This window comes from Carica papaya, chromosome 6, assembly GCF_054855325.1.
Source record: "Carica papaya isolate Zhongbai chromosome 6, ASM5485532v1, whole genome shotgun sequence".
Lineage (NCBI taxonomy): Eukaryota > Viridiplantae > Streptophyta > Magnoliopsida > Brassicales > Caricaceae > Carica > Carica papaya.
Genome location: NC_142314.1, coordinates 32,236,950 through 32,259,736, shown reverse-complemented (window position 1 = coordinate 32,259,736; position 22,787 = coordinate 32,236,950). Strand labels below are relative to the sequence as shown.

General features: G+C 36.0%; 1 protein-coding gene across 3 annotated transcripts in view; it reads right to left on the bottom strand.

Annotated features, from left to right (window-relative positions):
• Positions 1-22,787, bottom strand: part of LOC110812859 (uncharacterized) — a 42,327-nt gene that overhangs the window by 6,529 nt on the left and 13,011 nt on the right. Inside the window, exons 7-17 of one of the 3 annotated variants that reach the window (XM_088223537.1) lie at positions 20,578-20,671; positions 11,653-11,784; positions 11,313-11,564; positions 11,115-11,193; positions 10,242-10,333; positions 10,050-10,133; positions 9,669-9,743; positions 9,481-9,528; positions 4,980-5,075; positions 3,877-4,106; positions 35-3,546 (exon numbers count right to left, since the gene is read on the bottom strand). In XM_088223537.1, the coding sequence (XP_088079663.1) occupies positions 35-3,546; positions 3,877-4,106; positions 4,980-5,075; positions 9,481-9,528; positions 9,669-9,743; positions 10,050-10,133; positions 10,242-10,333; positions 11,115-11,193; positions 11,313-11,564; positions 11,653-11,784; positions 20,578-20,671 (4,694 nt within the window). Of the gene's footprint in view, positions 1-34; positions 3,547-3,876; positions 4,107-4,979; positions 5,076-9,480; positions 9,529-9,668; positions 9,744-10,049; positions 10,134-10,241; positions 10,334-11,114; positions 11,194-11,312; positions 11,565-11,652; positions 11,785-20,577; positions 20,672-22,787 lie in introns of those variants that run through there. The other 2 variants (XM_088223539.1, XM_088223538.1) reach the window with 2 other exon arrangements.

Genomic DNA, 22,787 nt, shown 5'->3' with positions numbered 1-22,787 from the left:
TTCTTATACTAGATTAAATGAAAAGTAGCACTACCAGTTTTCAATGAAGCTAAAGTCTCAATGTTTTTCCAAACATTTTGAGGAATTAAAGAAATATCTTCAACTGGAGAATAAAAACAAGCACTAGCAATTAGCGTTATAGAAAGCTGAAGTAAGGGGCCTTCACACACTGGGTGAGCAAGCTTTCCGAAACCAAAAAGAATATTATCAGCTGCCCCAAGGAAAGACTGTAACTGCTGCCGGTTAGCAAATGGGATATAATCTACAAGAAGTGCCATTGCCCGGCTTCTTAAAGGCAACGATGTATCAGAAGATGCTAGCACAATTACCAGATCCCATGTACTTGAAACCAGAGGCAATAATACTGAGTCAGTAGAAAACAAATCTGAGCTTCGTGAAGCTAATTTAAAAGTGGAAGAATGCATCACCATTCGTTCATCCGTGTCTTGTCCTACCAACTTCCCTAAGTGCTGAAGCCCTATTAACCGTTGCTCAGGTTCACAATGAGCCAGCATTGCAGAAAACAGGTCAACCAGAGGAGGAAGATCACTTTCATTTAGACTCTGGAAAGCTCTTGCAAAACATAGCGACAACCATTTGTCAGTTTGCATCCGCCATGCAATTTTAGGTGCACTACAAGAAAACTTTTTTATGGCAGAACAAATATAATGAATGATATTATCAAGGTGGAAACATGGCGGAACACCAAGTAAACAATCAATCATCACTGATGCGACTTCCCAGCAATGCTTTTCTTGGAATGTGAGAATAGTTTCAGCAAGTCCTTCCATCCCAGTCTTCCCATGAACCAAAAACTGATCAACTGAGTTAAATGGTGAGGGATTTTCATTGATACCCTCTGGTGCATTTTGAATTATTGGTGCAACTGAAGCCAAAGATCTTGAGTAAACAAAGCACTCTGCTGATGTAATAGTAATCTTCTTAGCGAGTTGAGGATGAAGGTTCCAACATGACTCAAAAGTTGGAAAAAGCTTTACGGCAAGACTTTCTATATCTTTGGTAAAGCTTTCTATCTCTTCTGCAGATACATGATCATTTTTGTGATTTGGGAGAAAAGCATCAAAGTTGTTACTTTCTGGCTTCTTAGAAACCTCATTTGTACAAATATCCTGAAGGACATCATTAAGAAACCATGATTCTGATTCTGGACTATCATCAATTGTTCCAAGTTTAGAAAACTCGGGCAACTGTAAGTGCAGCGAAATAAATCCAAATTTCCTTAAAATCTGAATTAGGAAATCTTTGCAATTTTCCATTACACTCTGAAAAGCACAGAGGTAGTCATGAAAAGAAGTTGTTGGCTCAAATGAAGAGAAATCAGCCCATAGAGTTAAGCACTTCAACATTTTTTTTCTATGATAAAAGGACAAATCCGGAAAGACAGAAGCCAGAATATATATTGTCATTGCTCTGTTAAATGCTGTTTCTGCAGAAGTATCTTGCATATCATCTCTTTGTCTAATACTAATGAAAAGCTCATTAAAGCATAACGACTCAAAATTAAGACAAGAATCATTGACCAATGGTTTCTCCTCATCATATACCTTACGCAACGAATACGAAATAATGGGCTTCAATAGACCCAATATAGAGTTGAGAAATGATACATCACAGTATGAGGCCCTACAAAGAGATGCCAGTACTTGCATCACTCTTGGTATCTCAGGCACCATAGCTTCCATGTGCTCAGCAACAATTGCTTCTAATATGTAAAGGATTATGGCTTTGGCATTCTTTGCAACATAACCTTTCAAAATATTAGAGCTAGGCAAAATAGTTTGATCTTTCTGAAAAAACGGCCATAAACACAAATCAGAAAACCAGCACAAAATATCAGCCAGAAAAGCAGAAGGAAGAGACCTTAACTGCAGCCCAACGGCCTCCAAAATAGTCTCGCCAAATGCTTGGAAATGCCTTTTCATATTTGGAAAGAAAATACCAAGATAAGGGTAAATAACTCGTAAAGACTGAAATTCATGCAGCTGATCAGCAATTTCAGAAGCTTTACTGTCTGCAGAATCTTGTTTAATTTCCAATGGTAAAGTTTTAATCTTCTCATGTTTCTGGTCAACAACCTTATCTACTACCGCAAGCTCATCTGCAAATACTGATAACAAATACGTCAACTCTGAAAGATCAGATGCAAGAAAAAGACGATCTTTTATGAACTGCTTTGCATTACGAGAAATTGCCATCCAACCCAAAAACCGGACCAGAGGCGAATCAGAACTGGAAAACATGGATATTCTCTGCATCCATGCTGAAGATGGAATTAAGTTCCCATGCCGAAAACCATGGTTGATACTGGCTGCCAAACCAGACCCAGCATCATTTCCACTTGAAGCAATTACCAGTCTTTGTAGCAACACCCATCTTCTCTGTATTCCATGTACTTTTTCTGGACTCAACTGCAGATTGCCTTGAGAATATAAAGATTTTAGCATTCCATTTAGGTGCTCAGCAGATCCTAAGATAATACTAATCACATTCTCAGGTGAACAGCATAGCTTAGTAGCAGAATGCAATAGAAACACAAGACAATGCATGAGAATTTCGTGCATAGAGCTTTGCTCTTTTTGCAGCTGCTTAACGAGGAAATTGAATAACAAAGCCTGATTTTGCCGAACCAAGGTGACAGCATCTGCTGATTCAAGATCAACTGGGGACAACTCAACAATTTGTTCGTCAGATTGTTCAGCATAGCTTCCCCAATTTTCCTCATTTAACAACTTACTATGATACTTTCTGTCTAATTCAGCTGCCTCAAGCAAAATTTGGAGGACAATTTTGTCTCTTCTCTTTTCAAGATGAGCTACTGTTTCCAAGTCCGCAAAATTCTTTTCAGAAACTCTCCTCAGCTCCGGAATTTCACAGCCTTTTGGAACTTTAGTTCCATTGACCTTCATTTGATTCACAATTGTTGGACTGGCTCCAAAAGACATCAGAAAGAAGGGGTTAACATAGCACTCTGCAGCTAAAAGCAAAGCATCGATAGCAGCATCATGACTTTCGGTAGAAATGTCATGCTGTTGCAAGTCTAGAGCCAAACGCTGGAATTCAGAAGCCCTAAGCTCACAATCTCGAAAGTTTGAAAGTTGAAAATGATCTGCTTGCAAGTTGAAGTACTCAGCAGCAAAACCAGCATCCAACACTAACTCCTTCTGAAATTGGTTAGCAAACTCCAAAAATGCATGCTTCTTTTTTATGTTGACATCTCGAAGGTATGAATCTGAGACATTTTCATTAGAAATACCACAAACATTTGTTAGTGGTATGTTCTGAAGTTCTGGAGGGGCAAAAAAGAGATTGACATCCTCATAAACATCCATCTTAGAAGGTGCATCAGACAATTCTGTTTTTATATCACAGTCAACTTGGGGATATGATTTTGGAGCTCCTCCATAGCGTGGGACAGGGGCTGAAACAGTTGAAGATTCAATTACAGGACCTTTTGGACTAGGGTACTTGCAAAGATCAATTTCAGGTGGTAACTGCATCTGAGGTTCCAATATCGAGAGAAGTACACTGCAAGGAAGATGGGAAAGAAAAATCCATTATTCACTCAATATAACAGAATATTAATTTTCAATGGGAATTAATTTTTTCCCAACAATAACCAATGGAAAAAAATACTTAGGATATGGCCGGAAATAATTATTCTATCAATATCTTAATAATCTTGTATCTGCAGCAGCACGCCAAGATTTAGTAGATAAATAATTAATCCTCCAACATTCTATCCTATATCCTTCATCTTTCTCAGGCTATGGAAAAGTTCAAATAACCAAAAAGAATATATCATGCCAAATATTTCCAAGAATAGACTGTGTTAGCAGCAGCGAGTAAAAATTGTACCTAGGAGCAACTGATCCACGTTTCCATTCAGATTCCAAAGAAGGAAGAATAGCTGGTTTTCGTACTGCAGTACGAATGATATTGAGGGCAATCAGACAGTTCCTTTCCTGATTCTCAAGAAAAGTGAGAGATACATCACCAAAAGCTATTCGGCTCTTCATCGTGTATATAGCAGGATCAAGAAAAGGCTCCAGCATCTCCAGAAGAAACAGAATTTTGTGTTTAACTTCCTGAAAGGCATATAACAATATTATTTCAAAAAAAAGAAAGGCATATAATAATGAAGATACAATTATGAAATGAGGCCATATAATTCAATTAAGGACCTTAACAATACAAACTAAACCATTTTGCCTCACCCTGCAGTATTTTCCCTTAGGACCTTATCTGGAAGCTTAATGTGTCTCCTAAACTTAGCTTACGAGGTGGACAAAAGGGGATTGTCACAATTGACAATTATCAAAAGAGGGGGAAGATTCTAGTGACTGGGTGCTACTTGTACACGAGGGTGGACGACACCAATCCACTCTTCTATGGTGTCCTTTCTCCTTCGGATTTTTCGTGCATGCCCTTTGAGTTCATTGGCCTGTGCTTGGTGATGGCTGGTTCTTTAGCTGATGAGATTTTGCATGACATGGCATCCAGGGTGATAAAAGGAGGAAAAATCTCATCTTCTTATTCCTTGGGTGTCTTGTCGGTGGTTTGCAAGGAGTGGAGGGCTTTAAAGGGCATTACTTCTCCTTTTAGTAGAGAAAGGGATTTATGGTTACTCACTCTTTGTTCAAGTGTCATCCTCTAAAGGATTTGGGCGACCAAATAGATATCTTGATTGAGCTGTAAAGCTTCTTGCACTTGGGTGAAAACCATTTGGTGCTTTGTTACCATATATTTGTTCCTTTTTTCTCAAAAAATAGTATAAACTATGTATTCACAGTATAAGAAGATAAAGCGTTCTTTTGGTGGATTCAAACACATGGATTTGAGCTCAAGTAACAATCCTCCAACAAGGTTTTGAAATTTTCCTTCCCTTGAGACAAGGCTTTTCGGAAAATTTGTAGACTAGAAATATGAAGTAATAAAAAGTAAAACTATGGATGTAGTACCTTATACTTTCCTAATGTGTCATCCATGTGCCCAGACACAGCCAGCACTATGTACTTCAGGGCAGCACGAGCACGAGAGATTGAACTGTGAGCTCCCTGGAAAAAATGTCAATATAGCACATAAACAATGTTACATCAGAATCACAAAAGAAAAGAACAACTGTCATAAAAAGGTCCCACATTGATACACAGATAATGGTACAATTAGGGCTGATTTCTGATTGTGAAACTTATTCATCAGTTATCCAAAGAGAAAGGCAGAAAAACCATATTTCAGACGGAGAAAGAAAGCACCACTTTCATCTTACCAAATTAGGTTTGAGCTACTGTTCAGGTTTATAACCCTACAAAAGTTGTCCCAACACATGGTATCCCAAATACCAATCTGTTGGGCTAACATGATTAAAATTTTACCATAGAGTCCATAAACATCATCCTATTACAAAATTTCTACCTTATTTATATAGTTAGCCAATTAGAAGATACTCCCATTAACTTGGTTCACATGCTCATTTGTGACCAAGTACTGCTATACCTCATGAAGAGAAAACCAGCAGCAAAAGAAAGCATTCAGTATCGATAGCTACAATAACTATAAACATTGCCTGTGCTGTCAAGCTCTTTAAGTTTATTGCCATCTCTGTGTCGTACACAACTAGAGATTGGTGTGGGTATGGAATCTGTCTCCCACTTGGGCCATGTTTGGTATGATAGGTAGGGTAGGTAAGACCTCTAACCCTTACCTTATTTAATGTTTAGGAACCCAAAATTATATGGTTAGGGTAGTGCACTACCCAGCCTGTACTGGGTTAAGGGTGGATTAAAAACATCTGCAATCCAGCATAAAACTGGCCCACAAAAATTCATCCCAGCTTTGCAGCAAAATCGAACTGAGGCAATTCGATTCAGGTCAACTATTCCTTATTGCGATACTGGGAAGTCCGGACTGGAGAGAAAGAGCCGCCTGAACCCAACCCGGTTAAATACATATGTAATATATGATCTTATTTTAATTTTAACTAAAATAGAAAATATAAATGCTAAAAACTTACATCCCCATGATAAATATTGGTGTCTACGCAAGAATGCAGCGGAGAGTTGGGATCACATTCTTCTTCAGGGTCCTATTGCATACAGTTTATGATCTATGGCTTTTGAGATCCTGGGTACAACTGGGTATTAGCAGGCACTGCCAATGATGAAATTTGGGCATGAAAGGGTATTATGGGCCGGAAGAAGTTTTTGGGGCTCATTCCTTAAAGTTATTTTTTTGCTTGTTTAGAAGGAGAGGAATAGAAGAGTCTTTGAGAAAGTGAAAGAAGGTATTGATAGAATCAGAGAGAGATGGTTCCAATCTCTTGGTGTGTTAATATAATGAAACAAAATTTGCATTCCATAGAGAATTTTGGTGATCTAATTGATTCGTTTACAAAAATGTAAATTCTTTTTGTATTTTGGTGATCTAATTGATTCGTTTACAAAAATGTAAATTCTTTTTGTAAATGGGTTCTGCACCCCGTTGGTGCTTGTAAGTGAGACATACATTAAACTTTCTATTTCAAAGAAAAAAAAACTTACATTTGTAAGTTTCCTAACTACTCCAATTGTAATACTCAAAATTTGAGATTTAGAAGCGTTATAACGTTGTATATTCATGATGAAATCTCACAAACATGCAAAAGTCACTAATCGGACAAATTCTAACGCTTTCACCGTAGAATTGCCACGGTGTAAGTCTCATATTGAAGATCTGAAAAAGAAAACAAATAACTATGAGCACAACAGTTTGTAAATAACAAACACTTCATAATTGATTGTTACAATGCAAAGAAAAAAGCTAATATATATACTTTATAAATGCATATACCAAAAATAGGTTTTCTGGGCTCTTAATTTGCACTTTTCACATGAAATGTCATTAAAAATCTGACTCAACATATACATATCCATCAGGATTTAAACACACATATTTTATACATAAGAAAATCTTGTCTCTGATATACATTTAGGTCACATTTAACCTCAGTAACACAGATCGTAAAATTACAAATAGCATACTACTCTGTTATTGACGGCACAATGTCAGAGTAGTTCATATCAACTAATATATTAACATGACCAATGCAAAACCTAAATGGCATGATCATAGTGACCAATTTATAACGTGGCCGGATCACAAATTATCAACAAATTTTTAACTCCCACTGGCAGGATCACATGTTTAATGTTTAACCATAATTAGCAAGAATTCAAAGCTATAATAATACCAGGAGACTATGATTTACAACTCATTCCAAAATAACTTGAAATCTTAACAAAATAATTTTCACACTGCACAAAGCGCAAAAACCATCATATGATTCTTAAATTTAAGGAAAATATGATAATTCACAAAATTGTATTTTCTCTAATTCCAAAATGATTAATGTCTAGGAAGTAGATAAAATAATAATTCTAATTGTTGAAGCATAATTTAATACAGCACAAATTATATGTATTGCATAATAACCCTTTCAAGTCATATAATAGTAAAATTTGAAATTTGTAAGTAACAATATTATACACATCTATATACTATTCAAAATCAAAATACAACTACAAACTATAAGGTAGTTACTGCACTAGCAATTCCAACGCAATTAAAAGAAATACTCCAATTAACCCAAATTTTTTACCTAATTTTACCTAGTTTTCTTATTCATCAAAAGAAATCCATATTTATACTCACTAATATTATGTACTGTTGACTAGAATATTTTGTTGTCTAATTAATTGTGATATTTTTTCCTATATAGTTCTTATCATAATCTTTCCATAATGTTATAATTAATTAGAATCCCTACTGTAAGGGTAATTTCTTTATTTGTATATATACCTCGTATGTAACACCAGATAATACAAGTGGAAAATAAAATAAATATTTTTTCCCAAAAATTCATATGATATTAGAGCATAATAAAAATTTTTAGGGTTTTAATTTTAAATTTTTTTTCAAATCCTAGAATACTCTCGCCATCCACCCAAACGGAGTCATAGCCTCACCGACGGCTTGCTGCCCTACTTCAGTGACCTTCTCTGATACCAGCGCAGGGTTACGTGCCTGAGCCGTCTGGTTTCGCACGGCCCTCCGGTTCACTCACGAGGACAGCTTTGCAGATCCCATTTTGCCCGATTCGTCTGCTCTGTTTGCGCACGGCCATTCACACTGTTCCGTTCGCGCACAGCCCTCCGATTTGCGCACAGGGACAGCTTCGCAGATCTGGCTTCGCCCGACCCGTCGGCTTCGTTTGCGCACGGCTGCTCGCGTTGTTTCGTTCGGTTTCATGCACGATCTGCATTCTTCCAGCTGCACACAGCCTTTGGTTATCTATGTTTACGAGTCTTTAATTTTTTTTATTAGAATCCTACATAAAAGTTTAACATTACTTTAGGTTGTAATCACTTCAATTCAAATCAATAAAATTTTAAGTTTATTTTCAAACTTCAGCTTTCGGCTATTGCAAGGGTCTTTGGGAGGTTTTCTTCAACCGTCTCATGAGTGAAGAATTGGTTCTACTTATCGAAATAATTCTTATGGCTTCTTATCAATTCTTATTTCATTTTTCAATTATCTTAATTTGCAGTCACAGATTGATTGTGAGTTATGTAGGAAGAGTTTATTTAGGAATTAAGTTTTGTATACTAAATTGTACCTGTATGTTTTGGATGCAGTCCTTGATCCTAGGTTCTGCATCAGTCATGGGATAAGAAAAGAATGATATTCTGAACAAACTAGATATGGAAGACCCCTACCATCTCAGCCTCCAAATACAAGACCCTCGGTAAACCTCTCTCAATCCCACTAGACAACATAGTTATGAAGGTTTGTTTCACATAAGTAGGTGAAGTCATAAACAGTGAATCTGAAAATGACACAGCAACAATCACATCATATTCACATTGACCCTTCTTACTCGCTACTCACTAATTAATCATATAAATTAACCATCAATTTTTATATTGCAATCCTTTTCACCCAAATTAAAAAGTTAAATTAATCAATCCTGTCATAAGTTTATCTAATGCATTTAACGAAACAGGTTCAATCATGTAAAATCATTTTACAGATTGATAAAAGAGTTTAATTCAGTGGGTCAATTCAGTTGAATCTGATGTACATTTACTAGAAAACTCACATTAAGTTAGAGAAAACTGACAATTAATTAATCATTGCTATATTCAGGTCAAAGATAATTATTTTATTGAGAGAAAAGGGAAGTACTAGAATTCAAAGGGCACCAAAAGTGGTGACATCCATAGATAACTATGCAATACCCCTAAATCGTAACATATCTATGACTAGAAAAACCATCCTTATGACTCTGCATTCTTGATTTTGATATCCAGGGAATCATGCATAAAACAAAGTCTATATAAGTTTCATTATTAGCAAATGTCTCTTAATTTTCTAATCTTGATCCACAACCAAGAATCTGAGAGACGCGACAAATAGTAAACATACCTGGATTATGCCCAAAAGGTCCTCTAGGAGCTCCAGGGTTAGATCAATCTGTATAAGAATGAACAATTTTATAAAGAAATTGAGAACACTATATAGATTTGATAAGATTAAACATGGGGAACCATAGAGATGCCCCACCAAACAGTTGCATTGAGTTTTATACGACAAAGATATGCTCCAAAGCCAACCTTTGCAGTCACTTGGGTCATCCAAGGCGCTAGCACACCAGAGCACAGGTCAATCAGAAGACATGCAGCCTTAACCTGCAGAGTAAATGCATCTTAAGCATTTTTTTTTTTTCATTTTTTTCATCGAACAGCTCTCAGGCAGTTTCTTTCTGTGACAAAGATTGAACTGGAACCCAAAACCTTGTATTGATTGAAAATACCAAATCTTATTATTTAGATATTTTAACATTATCATTCTCTGCCAAAGGGTGTGCTAGTGTGTGAGTAAGAATGTGTGTGAGAGAGGGAGAGAGAGATTCATAAAGAGATTAATAGTCTTATGCTGTTGTTGATGAAAAATATAAAAAGGCACTTCAATGAAATGCACTGGAGATAACTAACATGAGATGGTGAAAATGATGATAAATAACCAGCACAAGCATGAAGCAGGGAATGGTACAATGGAGAAGATGACGTTGCAACAATCTGCAATAGGAAGCATTATTGTTAGCATAACATAACAGAAAAAGATTTAAAATCCAATAAGGATCATGTCAACTAAATGAACTTGGACACAAATAAAACCAATACAACCTGAGAAGCAGCTTGCTGCACAAATGCTTGTTTCCACTGGGAAAGATTATCATCAATATGATCAGAAGGGCTACTCACATATGGACGAAGAGCTACCATACACGAGAGGAAGTGGGAATGTCAGATTTCACAAAGCATTATTTGAAAGAAGAGACCAGCTACCTTAAAAGTTTTAATAAGCTTTGCCATGAATGTTAAAATGACTGATAATACTTGCTAGAATGTCGACAATGTTAGATAGGAAATTAAGTAGACTTAGTTTAGAGCATATATATTAATCATATCATAATTAATCTATTCACTCACTGACATGTAACAAGTCAAAAGCATATTCATATTACAAGGTCCCATTTGTTTCAATTATCATTTTATTTCTAGTTAATTCCTACTCTTAATCTTCATATTACTTTCTTTCATCATATTGAAAAGAAGTGTTGATATTATTTCTTTTTACCTATTGTTTTACCTATCTTCTGTTTTTTGACTTTTTCCATCCTACTTGAATTTCTCAACAATGTGACCCCAAATCCTACAAAGTTTAATGTGGGATCCCCGTAGATTAGAAAAAAAAGGAAAATTGCGAGGAAAGAGTTGGACTTGCTACAGACATACCAGAGAAGACTCTTGACTACCAGCTATAGGGGCCATATAGGCCACAGACACATTAAAGAAATCATGTCACAGTTCTACATGGCAGAATTAACATATAGATTAAGAATAAGAATTAGCTAAAGATAGAATGAGAAATGAACCAAATGAGCCTCGATCTCCTTTCCACATCCATATTTTAATTTCCTTCCCAGAATCTCAACATGAAAATAGACTTCTCTGGAAATGATATAACATAAACATGGATTGTATTAAACATTTCACCTGGCAGCAAAGCTTGTACAAGCGGTAATGCAGACCAGAAGTCTGAAGTTCCCTCTGCCAAGTTACTGCAGAACTGAGGCTGTAAGCATATAGAAGCTAATTATAAATTCATGACACAGAAGATAGGAAGCAGAAACAAGTCCTAAAGGAATAAGGCAAATGCTTCAAAAGATGTTTTATTCATTAATAGTAAATGACCTGTGACGCACAAGCATAGAGAACATGTAAAATCCCTTCTTCTGCTGCCCCCACATCTAAGATGTGAAGAACCCTATAATCCCATTGATCATTGACCAACTGGAATTCTTCTCCGAACAAGGTTGAGTAATCAACCATATGAGGAGGATTAAACAATTCAGATCTTGATGTCTCTTCCAAAACTTGGGTGGAAGAAGTTGGCTCTTCTTGTACCGTTACAGGGTCTATAAGCTTCTGCAGGATTCTAGAAGCCTGAAGTACAGGGAAAAAATAGTATGAGAATTAATATATAAAAGTCAAAATTGGCCATTAAGGAGTACATGACCCACAAAATAATTACCATACGACAAACAGTTCCGAGATCAGAATCTTTATATGCCTTCCTCAACAGCACAAAAGTTGCATCTGGACGAAATGCTATTGAGCTGGATGTGGATAGGACAAGAGGTGAAACACCTCGTGATCTCCTTGGCTGCACATGTAAAGGGTGGAAGTAAATTTACTAAAGCAACATTGGCTACGAACATCTGAGTAGATTCTAACAGTATTAGCACAAACATTAGTAAAAGAAAGAAACGAAAAAGAAGAGAAAGGAAATGAGGAAATAAGTTTGATTTGAAAAAACTATCTCAAAATTCGAAGTTCTAAACATGAAAACCCAACCTCAGAAAAACAAAAAGCTTTCATTAGATTGGTGCTATATGATTGACTCGCCTTAAAAGACCCCACAGATTCCCCAAGTGGTATATCTCGCTGCCTTATAAATAGCATCCACAACATACTGAATTAGCCAAGAAAAGGATGCATATTGTTACTATTTCACACTGATCAACTGGTTTAACTGAAAAATTGGAAAGTCACAATCTCCAAATTACAGTTGCAAATGTTTTGCTCATTTGGATGTCTAAAACTTATAAAAGCAAAGGAAATGAGAGAATGCCATAATCCTTTGCTTGGTTTAGGAGTGCAGGGGAAGAAAAAAGTTAAATTATCATAAATATTACAATATACCCTTTATACTAAAGAAAGAAGTCAGACATTTAATCTAACAATAAAAGGGTTCTGCATCTACCTAAGATGGATCGGTTGCCTTTTTCTTCTTCTCCTCTTTTAAGTTTTAGTGAAGGATAAAAAGATTGAACTTTTAAGTTTTAGCGAAGAAAAAAAAGGTTGAAACACAAACTACGCACACAATGGATCTAGATAAGCAAAGCATACTAGAAGAGGAAACCCATGCACCTGTTGGCACAGTGCCAATGTTCCCCCTTCATGGGCTTCTGGTGCTCGGTTCTGATCACACTCAATTACTAAGCCCCTCTAAGGCTAATAAGAAATAGCTAAGTACAGTTTAATATTTGTACTTAATTATTTTCTATTTCAACACGTGTCTTTTTTTGTGCAAATAAATGTCAAATGACAAAAAAGAGAAACGATAGAGGTTGAATTTGAACTCGAATGAAAAAAGACCACAGTGACTAAAGAAGAAAATAGCCAAACCACAAAGTAATAAGATGTAATCTGTCCTTAAAAAAAAGCACACTGCGTAGGAAGAGCCGTCGGGCTGGAATATAAAGTTATTGTGGAAATATTCCCGGGATTAGAATATGAAGTTATTGCACAAATATTCTAGGCATTGATGTGAAAATATTATCACCATTTAATTCACCATTATAGAAATATTTTCAGCCTTTAGATCTTGATTTAACGAAAATTTCAGCAATTATTATTTTTAACTAAAAAACAATATATTAATCTATAGTACCAAAAGGGTGCAACCCATTTACAAAATATTTACAATTCTGTTAAATTATATATTACATGTCTAAAATTCACCACGCTATAAATATTATAACCCAAAAGTAAATACCCAAAATAATGTAACCATCTATTCCTGATTTTCGACATATCATTCTCAACCCACTCAAAAATTATTTTATTTCTTTCTTTCCACACCACCCAAAAATAGTCAATGTAATAAGATTTACATATTTTTTCCTTTTACAAACTCTTCCTCAAGCCCAAATCTCCTCCTTCACTGAGACCGTAATAACCCAAGTAATACATAACAATCCATGCACCATTGACCAAAGATCAAAAACCATAGGGCACCATAAAAGTATGTGATTACAGGATTCAACCATTTCCTTACATAGATAGTACCTATTCATCATGATTCTACCCTTCCTCATCAGATTGTCAATCGTCAAAATGTATTCTCCACCCGCCTCCCAAGCAAACACGCAATTCTTGGCAGAGTCTGCACTTTCGAGATTTGTCTATCAGGGAAGCTCTCCTCCCTATTTTCACCACTCCAATTAGATATTGATTAAAAGACTTATCAGCGAACTCACTGTTTTCCTTCAATTTCCACATTAGTTGGTCCCTATTAGTATTCACATGCACAACAAGATAGTATTTTTAACAAAGCTGTATACTCTTCTACCTTCCAATCATTGAGATTCTTGATCACATTCACAATCCTCTCCCCTCTATCTCTCCCCCTTCCAAAAGTAGTCTCAACAGAGACATTCTTCACCTATGTGATGGCAAGATCTGTGGAACTAAACCTTGAAACTCTCGTTTCCAGTCCAATCATCCAACCAAAAAAGAATTCTATTCCTCCTACCTAACTTTCATCTGGCAGATTCATAGAAATTTTCATTTCTGAACTTATTTCCTCCATAAGCCCAACCCATGCGGTCTGGTCGTCGCACCAAAATGTCCATCACCCCCAATCTTCTCCGTTCGGGCTTCAACAACTCTCTTCCTCTTTCTTCATATATCTCCAAATCCATTTACCCCATTGTCTCCTATGTCTCTTCACCTCCTCCTAATTCAACAGGTGGTATCTTCTTCTTCCCTCTTCATCCCCCCAAAGGAAGCAATATTGAATCCTACAATTTCTTTGTTATCCTCACAGGAATTGTGAGGACAGAGATAATAAATACGGAGGTTCGAAAATGTATTTTTTATGAGTGTAAGCCTTCTATCCTTGGATAAAAAATCTCTCTTCTAATTAGCTAATCTCCTCTCAAGTATATCAATCACCGGATTCTATGTCCCTATCTCCTTGTATTTGGATCCTTAGGGGAGACCCAAATATTTGATGCAAAGCTTTGCCGTCTTGCACCCAACAACTCTGCTAGTATGCCTTCATCCCCTCTCCAATTCTCACCATTTCATATTTGTTCAAGTTAATATCCAACTCCAAGACCACTTGAAAATGGAGAAGAACACACCTTAGATTTAGAATCATCATCTCCTCTGGTTGACAAAAAATTAGAGAATCATCTGCAACGAACAAGTGGGACATTTCACCTTCTTGATCTCTTCTCGCCAACTTCACCCCTCTCAAAAAATCTACCTCCTTTGTTTTCTCTAATAATTTATTCAAGACTTCCGCAACAATAATGAATAATAATGTAGAGAGTGGATCACTTTGTCTTACACCTCTTGATGCCTTAAAGAAAGTAGACAGGCCTCCCTTTATCATCACTGCAATAGAAAAAGTTGTCAATACATGAATGCATCCATCTCCTCCATTTCCACCCAAACCTCTCTAGCATATAATCCATAAAGTCCTAACTTAAATGATCTTAAACTTTTTCTATGTTCAGTTTGCACAGAATCCCTTCATTCTTATTGCCCATAAGGTCATCTACCACTTCATTAGCCACCTGCATCCATGATTTGCTTACCCTCCACAAAAGCATGCTGGCTCTCCCCACTTACTGACCCCTGCACCTTGGACAATTGCTTCGCCAAAACTTCAAAAATTAACTTATAAATGTATGCCACCAAGTTAATAGGTGTAAAGTGTTTTATATTTGTCATCTCTTTCCTCTTACCTCCATTTCCACCCAAACCTCTCTAGCATATAATCCATAAAGTCCTAACTTAAATGATCTTAAACTTTTTCTATGTTCAGTTTGCACAGAATCCCTTCATTCTTATTGCCCATAAGGTCATCTACCACTTCATTAGCCACCTGCATCCATGATTTGCTTACCCTCCACAAAAGCATGCTGGCTCTCCCCACTTACTGACCCCTGCACCTTGGACAATTGCTTCGCCAAAACTTCAAAAATTAACTTATAAATGTATGCCACCAAGTTAATAGGTGTAAAGTGTTTTATATTTGTCATCTCTTTCCTCTTAGCAATGAGCACTATTATTAGCTATATCTTTTGTTATTAATAACTAGATTTGACATTACTAGATTTTATTTCTAATTCCTTATTTATTGTAAATTAATTGTCAAATCTTTTTTCTTTAAAAAAAAAAATAATTAATTTAAAGTATGTATAAATTGGCTGTCTTTAACCCTTTGAAATATAGAAGTTCATATTTACATAAATATAGAGAAATTCTCCCTTTCAACATGGTATGAAAGTAACTCAAGCTCTAACAACCAATATTCTTAAAAGAAAAAAAAAATCCATGGTTGTTCAGAAAGGAACCCCCTTGATGGATGTCATCTTGAATCCTATTAGCAAATCGGGAGCCTTCAATAGTCAACTCTTCACCATCACTAGCCACAAATACTTGCAATGGTCCCAATCAATCCTCATCTTCATATCCAAGAAAGAAAATGATGTATACTTTATCGATTAAGCTATTACACCAAATAAGGAAGACAACATATCAAGCATGAAAAACAACAGAAAATTTTCATGACGAATAAAATAGGAGAAAATTTCTCCTTTATGAAAATGTAGTAGAAATATGGGAAGCAACAACAGAGGTGTATTCACACGTAGAAAGTGCTTATCAATGTCGAACGCTTCTTTTATGATCAATGACAAGGAGAACTAACCGTCACACATTATTTCAGGATACTAAACCATCATCGGCAGCAACTTGATGTATTTGAAGAACACAAGTGGAAATGTCCAGATGATGCTTTGTATCACAAGAAACTTGTGGAACAAAAAGAGATTATACAAGCCCTTAATAGGACTAAACAAGAACTTGGATTATGTGTGTGGAAGGATCGTTTCCAAATGACCAATTCCCAACCTTCATGAAGCGTTTGCTGAAGTCAGGCGAGAAGAAAGTTGTAGGAAAGTCATGATGGGCACTCATAATTCATTCAACAATCCGAAGCAAAGGAATCTATAATTAGAGGAGGACAAGAACCACCTAACTCCAAAAAAGCAAAGGAGAGACAGACCAAAATATGATCATTGTCACAAACTTGGTCACATTAAGGATAAATGTTGGAATTTGCATGGCAGACTAAAAGGTGCAAAGCTTAGTATCAGGAGGGAGAGCAGAAATAATTCAGCCACCTCAAGAGAGAAGCTTGAAAGTATTTGGACATCTCCCTTTAGCACAGAACAATTGGAATTGCTCTAACAAATGTGTGTATAGCAAAACAATCCACCTGCTAATTCCATAGCCTCAGGATTTATGGCTCATAAAGGTAACAGCACCCATGCTCTTGATGTTAAAAGAAAAAATTTGTTGTCTGGATTACTGAATTTGACCATATGACTGGAGATACACAGTTATTTGCTAACCTTTATCCATGTAAACAAGTGGTACATGCGGATTGCTAGTGGAACACAATCACAAGCCACTATAATTAGAACAGTGAAGTTAACAAAAGACTTAATATTCCACTTTGTGTTATTTGTTCCAAAATTGAATTGTAACTTGTTAACTTTCAGCCAATTGACTCAAAGTCATAATTGTGTCACTAAATTTTTCAATAATTTGCGTGAATTTCAGTATACACATGGAGGCGACTGGCTGTACTAAGGAGTGTTTGGGATTGTATCTCCACACCAGCAACGACTCTTCAAGTGGACAGACTCTATATTTGATAGCCTAGTCCCTCATAACTCTTCAATTACTACTCCCAATAATGACATTATGTTACGGCATTTTCTATTTGGCCATCCCAACTTTTTGCACCTTGAAAAGTTGTTTTCATCATTATTCAAAAATACAAATCCAAAATTATTTCAGTGCGAACTGTGTTAATTTTCAAAACATACACAAAATACATTCCCAAGTCATTCATACAAGCTATCTCATCTATTCACAATACTTCATAGTGATATATGAAGACCAGTTCGTGTTAAACATATAGTTGGGTTTCGTTGGTTCATATCCTCTATTGATGATCATGCTCGTTCGACATAAGTTTATCTTCTAAAAGAAAAGTCAAAAGAGGGATTTCTTCCAAATTGTTCACAAATGATCCAAAATCAATTCTAGATAAAAATCAAAATCCTCATGACAAATAATGCCAAGGAATTTTCAACAATATTACGGGAGGTTATTCGTTGGATCAAGGAATCATCCATCAAGGTTGTTGTGTAGATACCTCAACACAAAATGGAATTGCAAAAAGAAAAAAAAAACATCTCCTTGAAGTCACTGGTTCTTTGAGAATTACTAGCAAATGCTCATTCTTGGGGGAATGTCATCCTTACTGCAGCCTAACCTCATAAACCGGATGTCATCTCGTGGTCTCAACTTCCAAACCCCGTTCTAGGTTCTGCTTCAATATTTTCCTTTTCCACGTCTTATGACAATAATTCCAATAAAGGTACTTGGATGTCCTGCGTTTTTCCATATCCACCCTCATAATCGTGAAATACTCAACCCTTGTGCTATAAAACATATATTTCTGGGATATTAAATCAAAAAGGCATTCCAAAAAAAGATCCTTTGTAGCATATCCTCGAATTTTCTTGTCTTTCTTAATCGATAAGGAGAAAAATGAATTGACCAATTTACAAGTGTTATTCCCCGACCACAAGAAGATATTACAATTCTATGGATGCTTCTTTTTTTGAGAATCAATCATTTTATCCTAACACTACCATTCAGGGGGAGAGAGAAAACAATGGGAAATGTTAGTATTGAGATGATGAAAATTCATTATCAAAACCAATCCGAAGCTTTTCAGATTTCATTGAACTCGTACCTCCAAGTGTCAATTCTAACATTGAGTTAGTATTTCTTGAGCCTAGTTTTCTTACCCTGAAGTTATCAACAAACACAATGTGCACAATGAGCTTCGTACCTATTCGAGGAGAGCACATACCCCCACAAAGGAGGGAGAATCTCAAACATTGCACGAACCTGAACAAAAGAGTCCAATCCGGATTCTTATAAATGAAAGTAACACAATTTTGAAAATTCTAGAAATGACTTGAGTTGACTCATTGTTCTATGAAAAGGAATAAGATCTTGTACTCAAGATCCTCTGCACAACTACATTTCTTATTCAAGACTCTCGCCTAAGTTTCGAGTCTTTTTACAAGTTTAGATGTGTTGCAGGTTCCTATCAATGTTTAAAAGGGTCTCAGGGATCTTTCTAGGAAGGTAGTCGTCTTTGATAAGATTTGGGCCCTAGAAGAGAATTAGATATGGGAATCACAAAACTGTCAATAGGAAAAATCCATTAGTGCAAAAGTGGATCTTCACACTAAAATATAAGGATGACAAAAGCATCTACCAATATAAAGCACGAATTACAACAACATGATTTACCCAATCTTTTATTGTATTTGAAAAAAAATGATTTACCCAATCTTATGGTATTAACTGCCAAGAAACATTTATATTGGTGGCTAAGCTAAATAATATCCGTATTATTCTGTCATTATCTGCAAATTTGGATCGGCTTATATTCCAGCTAAACATGAAGAATGCATTCCTGAATGGAGACCTAGCACAAGAAGTGTATATGAAAATTCATCCTGGATTTGAAACTCCAGATACAAGACATCGGATTTGCAAGTTAAAAAAGTCATTGTATGGTCTTAAGAAATTCCTAAAAGCTTGGTTCGAGAGATTCACAAGGGTAGTACAAAAACACGGATATTCCTATTGCCAAGTTGACCATATGCTGTTTGTGAAGAAATCAAAACACAATAAGTTATCTATTCTAATAGCGTATATTAATAGTATAATTGTCATCGGTGATTTAGCAGAAGAACTGATTAATTTAAAGAAAACTCTGGCTAAAGAATTCAAGATTAAAAAACTAGGAAATCTTATATACTTCCTAGCAATGGAGGTAGCAAGATCAAGAGAAGAGATCTATGTTTCAAAGAAAATACATCATAAGTTTGCTTACTGAGTACGAGATGTTGGGATATATACTAGCTAAGACTCCTATAGAAACCACCCACAAGTCGGAAGTATCTACAAAATGTGCTCTAGTTGATAAAGGCTGGTACCAAAGATTGGTAGGCAAACTCATCTACCTCTCACACAAATGTCCTTATTAGATTCTCTATTAGCATTCTAAGTCAGTTAATGAATGACCCGCAAGAAGCCCATATGGAAGTTGTTTATAGCATTCTGAGATACTTGAAGTTAACACCAGGCAAGGATTTATTCTCCAAGAACAGCCAAAACAAGAAGTAGAAATTTACAGTGATGGAAATCGGGCAAGATATGTCACAGTTAGAGATCAACATCTGGTTATTGTTCCTATGTAGAGGAAAATTTGGTTAACTGGAGAAGCAAGAAACAATTTGTGGTCCCTATAAGTAGTGTAGAAGCTGGATTTCATACTATGGCCAGTGCAATCTGTGAAGGTATTTGGAAGCTAATTCAAGGAACTAGGAACTAACCTAGAAGACCCTATGAAGCTTTCCTGTGATAATCAAACTGCTCTAAGTATTGTCCGGTATCCAGTTCATTATGACAGAACCAAACATGTTCAGATTGATTGTCAATCAAAGAAAAAGTAGAAGACAACATTATCCAACTTCTGTAACACACCAACAAGGTCATAGGTTACAGCCATCCTAACAAAAGCCTTGCCTCAAAAGAGTTTCAAAGATCTTAGTTCCAAGCTTGGAATGAATAACTTTCAACTCAACTTGAAGGGGAGTATAACAATATTCTCAGCATTAATGTGGAAATATTCTCAGTGGTAATATGGAAACATTCTCAGCATTAACATTGAAACGTTCTCATCATTTAATTTATTATTATCGAAATATTTTCAGCTTTTAGTTCTTTATTTGGTCAAATATCCAGCTATTATTAGCTGTATCTTTTGTTACTAAGAGCTAAATTTGACATTATTAGGATTTATTTCTGATTCCTTCTTTACTGTAAATTAATTGTTAAATCTTCCTCTAATAGGAAAGTGATTTATAGTAAAGTATGTACATATTAACTGTCTTCAGCATTTTGAAATATAGAGAAATTTCTCCCTTGCTACAGTTATGCAAGTTAAAACTATATTGAGAATAAAACATTTCAGACATAATATGAGCATGAAGAGTACCTCAAAATTAGAAGAAACAGTTAAGGCTGATAGCGACTGACTATTCTTAGAGGCTTCAGAGTCAAAAATGTTGCCCGAAGATCTTGAAGTTTCTCTAGAATATTAGGACAATAACAGCCATCAAGACAAGTTATAGCTACATAGAAATGTGCAAAAGAAGAAAAGCACTAAAAGAATTTCACTGAGATCAACTGAACTATAGAGAGAAAAGGAACAAAGTTGTAGCCAATGGAGCACAGTTTTGCAAATACATAGATATTCCAAATTTTAATCATTACATTGAATTATACTTGTAATTTCCAGCATAAGCAAAGGGTGAAAAGTCTAACCATGACTGTTCCATGGATCTCAAGGTAACTGAGATCTTTTATCAAATATTTTGGATGATAAGCTGTAGGAAGCATGAAAAACCAAGATATCTAGATTTTTCAAAAGAAAACTAGAAAAATTCAAAATGCACCAAAGAGGTGCGATCCATATGCTAATACAGAATTACAAATATCTCAAAATACAAAAAACATCAACAAGGTCAATTAAATCAGCCACATCTTGAATGCAGTTACCCTTAAACGAAATAAAAAAAGTTCCAAACCAAGAATCCCTATAAAAGCAAAGAGGAAACTAGAAAAACCAAGATATCTAGATTTTTCAAAAGGAAACTAGAAAAATTTAAAATGCACCAAAGAGGTGTGATCCATATACTAATACAGAGTTACAAATATCTCAAAATACAAAAAACATCAACAAGATCAATTAAATCAGCCACATCTTGAACGCAGTTACCCTTAAACGAAATACAAAAAGTTCCAAACCAAGAATCCCTATAAAAGCAAAGAGGATGAATATCAAAGGCTCTCTTATTTCTCTCCTTCAAAATGGACCCAAAAGATAGAATGGGAGACAAGGAAGACCAGCTTCCCTTTAGATTTTGCCACCAAAATAACCCTCCCAGCCCATAATTCATGCCTGACCCACTCTTGACCGCAAGAGACTAAAAAGAGAGAAAGCCGAATTCCAGAGCTTTCCAAAAGAAAAAAGAAGATTACCAGGTGATTCACACTTTTGCAGCATAATATACAACCATTAAACAGTGTTCTACTCTTAGCATCAGGTTATTTAAAGTCCAAATACTCCCCTGCATTCCCTCTCAAACAGAGAAGGCAAATATGAGGAGCTGCTACATTTTCCAAACTAAAGAGCCCAAAATAAGATGACCTTGCAACCGATGGTAGTAAGATTTTACAACGAACCTAACATCCCTGTTCCTTAGTGGTTTCCACACAAGACCATTGTCCCTGTAAGGATGAACATAAGCTGATCCCAAGCTAGCTAAGAAAGAGATGCACTCAGTGATTTCGCAATCATTAAAATAAAAAGCAGAGGAATGATTCATGGAATTCCATAACTGTACACCTCAAAACAACCTCCATTATTTGCCTTCTTGAACCTAGTAGCTGAAAAGATAAAAGGACAAGCATCCTTTAAAGGCACATCAGCACATCAATGATCAAGCAAAAAAGTAATCATCTTCCTATTGCCAATATCAAACTTTGTGGGGCTCAAAGTTGCAGTTCAATCTGTGATAATCCATCTGCATGGCTAGAGCTATACGTGTCTATCCCCTTCTTCAAACACCACTCACTGATAGACTGCCCATGCTAGGAAATAATGAATTTCCTCCACATCCCCTGGCCTTGGTGGCCAACTGCTAGTTTGCCAACAGAACGTAATTGAAATCCAAAAGGGACCTAACCTATAGGCCTTCCTGGCAAGAACATTGCTTAACCTTATTCCAAGCCACTAGATGATATTTTCTACAGTCTTCCCAGTACCCCTCAGAAAAGCTGCATTTAATATATTTAATCCTCATTGCAACACTGGAAAGAACAAGAAACAGTAAATAAACAAGGCTACTAGAGATGGCACTTTTATGGGGATCGACCTACTATCTTTTAAAATTGCTTCTCTTCCGTCCAGCCAGCTTTCTTCTCCCATTTTGGCAACAATTACAACATCCTAATTGCTCTTCTCTTCAATATCGACTTTGAGTAACAAGCCAATGCAAAAGTTGGCAATCTTGCAACCGGGGATTTTAGCCATCTCCTCAACATTAAGGCCATTTCCTACAACCACCACTTGCTGACTTACCTGCACCTCATGGCTGAAGATTTCCTGGAAGCAAAAAGATGTAATTGCAGCTTTAAAAAAAG